Source organism: Gekko japonicus, unplaced genomic scaffold (assembly GCF_001447785.1).
Source record: "Gekko japonicus isolate JY-2015 unplaced genomic scaffold, Gekko_japonicus_V1.1 scaffold2176, whole genome shotgun sequence".
Classification (NCBI taxonomy): Eukaryota; Metazoa; Chordata; class Lepidosauria; order Squamata; family Gekkonidae; genus Gekko; species Gekko japonicus.
This window is the reverse complement of record NW_015163669.1, coordinates 246,569-250,682: the sequence shown is the minus strand read 5'-3', so window position 1 is coordinate 250,682 and position 4,114 is coordinate 246,569. Positions and strand designations below refer to the sequence as shown.

Below are 4,114 nucleotides of genomic sequence, written 5' to 3'. Positions count from 1 at the left end.
AACAAACAAGTAGCTATGCATGTACAGTGTGAAAATAGAGAATGTGGTTTAATGCCTTTAGGAAGACGCACTCTGGTAGCCTAACTGCATTAATGAAACCTCTAGGAACTTCCCTACAAATCCAGAGTTCTGGCTAATTGCCCAGCGGAATGTTATCAATGGATGTTTCCACTCTTAACAGTTGGCTGCTTTTAGAATCAAGTCCACACAAGCCTTGTTGCCTTAGAAAAGAAATGAGTGCCCTTTATTGTTAAAGAAATCGAGCGAGACATTCTGGCTGTACATCTAAGCTGAAATGGAGACAGCGTCAGAGAGCTCATGTTGGTCTTATGGAGGTCAGAAAGGACAAAGACAGGGGAAAAAGAAACCTAGCCGTAAGAAATGAAGTCCCTGAGAATAACATTCAGGGTAAATGAAAAGATAGCAGCAAAACAGACAAGGGGAAGGATGCATAGGGATCTGATGTGTCCAATTTACTAGCTGTAGTGTCCCCTCTGGAGTACTGATGTGCTTGGTGCAAAGAGATGTTGCGCAATCCTTTACTTCCAACGCCCACTACATTCCACTTTTATTTCCCCCAATCTCAGAGGAACCTGGAAGGCCTGTTTCTTTGCTTCCTGGGAAAGAGTGCTACTACCACATCAGTGATGTCCCGCTGTGTGACAGTGTCTTGGCCAACAACACCACCAAGGAGGAATGCTGCTGCACTGAAGGAGCAGCCTGGGGAGACACCTGCGAGACTCATCCCTGCCCTGTCATGGGCTCAGGTACAGCACTTGCCCAATACTGTTTTCTTCTCAAAGAGATCCCGGCTAGGAGAAAAGATGCCCCTGCTTGCCTCTGTCCCAATGGAGTAGTATGAAGGTTGGCAAGTCCAGCCTGGGAAATTCCTGGAATTTTGGGGGTGGTGTGGGTGGAGGGTGCCTGTGGAAGGGAGAATTTGGGGAGGGATTTCATTTAGAATCCATGGTATACCATACCACCCCCTCCGAAGCTGCCATTTTCTCCAAGAGAACTTGTGTCTGTAGTGTGGAGATCAGTTGTAATTCCCGGAGAATTCCAGGCCCCCTCTGGGGGTTGGCAAGCCTAAGTGGGATAATAATCGGCTCCCTCTTTCTCCCTCTGTCCTGTTTCTCCCCCCCCCTCTTCTTCATGTTTGCCAGTGGAATATATTGAGATTTGCCCCAGTGGGAAAGGCTATATTCCTGTGGAAGGAACACTGATCTTTGGACAGACATCATACACAGGTAATCTTTTCTCTTTTTCTTCCAGCTCCACCAAGCATTTCAATGGTGTTTCTTTCAGATAATGTCCCAAGAGTTGTTCTCTAGCTTTAATTGCCCAGTCAGGAAAATAGCAAGACTTGTTTTTCTCAACAGAAGTGAGTACTGCTGCACCTTAGATTAACATGCACATTTCTCCCAGCAAAGGAAGGGGAGTTGGTTGCATCCATAAGTGATGTTATACAATGATATAATGCTATTCAAGAACCTAAAGCTTTGCTAACCCACAAAGACCAACCAAACAGGCTGGCAAAATTGGTCAGTTTACAGGACTTTGCAAAATGTTATTCAGGAGTTTAGGGCTTATTTTTTTAAAAGTTACTTTTTCCCACCATAGAGAACAATGGAGGGGATAGGGGCAACCTGTTTTGGGGTCCGTAGAATTGGACCCCCAGGTCCAATGTTCTTCAAACTTGGTTGGTATCTTGGGGAGAGGCTCCAGCAGCTACCCTGCGGGTTTGGAGCCTCTCCTTCAAACCCCCTCCCCTCCAGCCCCCAGAATATGCCCTATGTTTTCACCATTGACCTCAATGGCCCATAGGATATAATGGGGCCAAAATTGACTTCAATGGCCCATTTTCAGGCCTGGCGTTCTAGAGCGGAGCCTGAAAAAGATGGGGAGGGTGGGGGTGGTGGCTCTGCAGGCCATTTTTCAGGCCCGGCACTCCGGCGCGGAGCCTGAAAAAGGCAGGGAGGGCAGCTCAGCAGACACACACCCCCCACGGTGGTTGCAGCTGCCGGCCATAGCTTTTTAAAGAGCCCCTAAGGACAGCTGGGAGAGCCAGAATGACCTCTTGCGAGAGGTGGAATTTGCCCCTATGCGTCCAAGGCCCCCACCCCGGGGCTCAGGGAGGCAGGAGAACGTTTCAGGCCCCCCCTGGCGTCACAGCTGCCACCGAGAACAGCCTCAGCCAGGCAGAGACGGGGGGAGAGATTTTTCCTGGGGTGTGCGGCTTCGCGCACCTCCAGGAAGGTCTGGGTTGGCCCTGGAGGCCTAGCGGAGGCTGCTGGAGCAGTCTTGGCCAGGCAGAGACGGGGGGGAGGAAGCCGACTTACCCTCCTGCTTCTTCCTCGTTCTGGAACAAAATGAGGCTGGAAGCAGAGGGCGGCCGTAAGAAGGGGGCGGGACTTCACCATGTGACCGCCCCCCCGCCTCCCCCGCCTCTTTCCCGGAGTGACATACCGGCGTGCTCCGGCCCGATCCGAGGCATGGTTCAGTCTCTTCTGCTTAAGAGACTATATATTATTATGGATGTAAAGAACCACAGTGAGTATAATTGGTTATCTGACTAACAAAATACCATGTCATGGGAATGTTTGTTGACACTCTTCCTCTTTAATTTTTATGATGACAGTATTGTCAAAGAACTTAAAAGCCCCAGCTTTCCTCTTATCTTTCATTCTAGACTACGAGGTACTGGGTTTGCAGTATTCCCATAATTGGTACTTATTTCAATATGCAAGTAAGGCTGCATCGGTTGCTAAGGAAGTTTCATTGTTTTTTGTCAAAAGAAATATCTGAGCGGTGAACTACACAGCTTATGTCTCTAATGGCTAATTATAATGTGCCTTCCGACCTGTTGCACATACCTGATGTTAAAGGTATCAAGAGATAGATAAAATATGCAGAAGATGTTCAATCAGATACAAAGGCCATAAAAACAACTGATTTTCACAATGCTGTAGTTTTAGAAAATATAATAACAGTGCAGCACTTTAACAGCATCATCTTCTGCATCATCTCTGCAAAACTTAGTTTTTAGAATCTTATCCTTTGAGGCAAGCTTTTGTGACATTTGGCTTTCAAATAATACCCTCATCTGGTCTTAGTGGTAATGTGATAAAATGCCTATACATTTACATTTATGGATCTTTGGGCATGAGTCAGTGGACTATATCATCCGCTGAATTATTTCCTGCCATCCAGAAAAGATCTATTTGGGGACTTTATAATTGGTGCACTTTAGTGTCTGACTGAAAATTGCTACTCTGCTTTGGCCCAAGACAAATAGGTTACCCATGACAGCATTAATCACAGTAACTGCCCAGAAGATAAGGTGCAAACATTTTCAAATAATTACTGTATCTTAATATTGGGAGCACTTTTACATTGCAATTGTATGCCAAGTTTCTCCAGTCTCCATTTAATGACTCAAGGCAGTTGAACCGAGATGATCAACAGATATAGCTGGTGAGAGATAATTTGGACGGCTAAAATAATCTCAGCACTAACTGGATAGTTATAACTCTAAATTAGGTATTTACTGTATATAATGAATATTTTGGCACTTTGGGTGGCACTTTGGATCAGAAGAGCCCTTTGTGCTTTGTATAAATTTTATTTATTTAATTTTTTGTGTAAATTTTAAGCTTATTTACTTCATTTATACCCTGCCTTTCACCCCAGTGAGGGCCCAAAGCAGCTGACATCATTCTCTCCTCCATTCTGTCCTTGCTCCTCACAGCAACCCTGTGAGGTCGATTATGCTAAAAGTGTGTGACTGACCCCCAAGGTCGTCCAGTGAGCTTCCATGGCAGTGTGGGGATTCCGACCTGGTTCTCCCAGATCCTAGTCTAACTCTCTAACCACTGCACTGCACTGGCTCCCTTATTTAGCCAAATAAATGGTGTGAACTGGATGTTACCAGGCTTCCCAGCAATGTGATGTCGCAGGAGAGTGTTGGGTATATTTTAGTGTGTAGTTCAGTTGGACCCAGAGCATCAACAAGCCATGCCGCCACCCTGCATGAAAACAACGTGCACCGTAGAGCACATCTCAGAATCTTCTGCAACAACACTGAGGAATCCCCCAGTAGACAAATCAATGTGGG

General features: G+C 46.2%; 1 protein-coding gene across 1 annotated transcript in view; it reads left to right on the top strand.

The window, feature by feature from the left end:
• Positions 1-4,114, top strand: part of LTBP2 (latent transforming growth factor beta binding protein 2) — a 67,835-nt gene that overhangs the window by 54,352 nt on the left and 9,369 nt on the right. Inside the window, 2 exon segments of the mRNA XM_015407741.1 lie at positions 588-767; positions 1,164-1,247. Of these exon segments, the coding sequence (XP_015263227.1) occupies positions 588-767; positions 1,164-1,247 (264 nt within the window).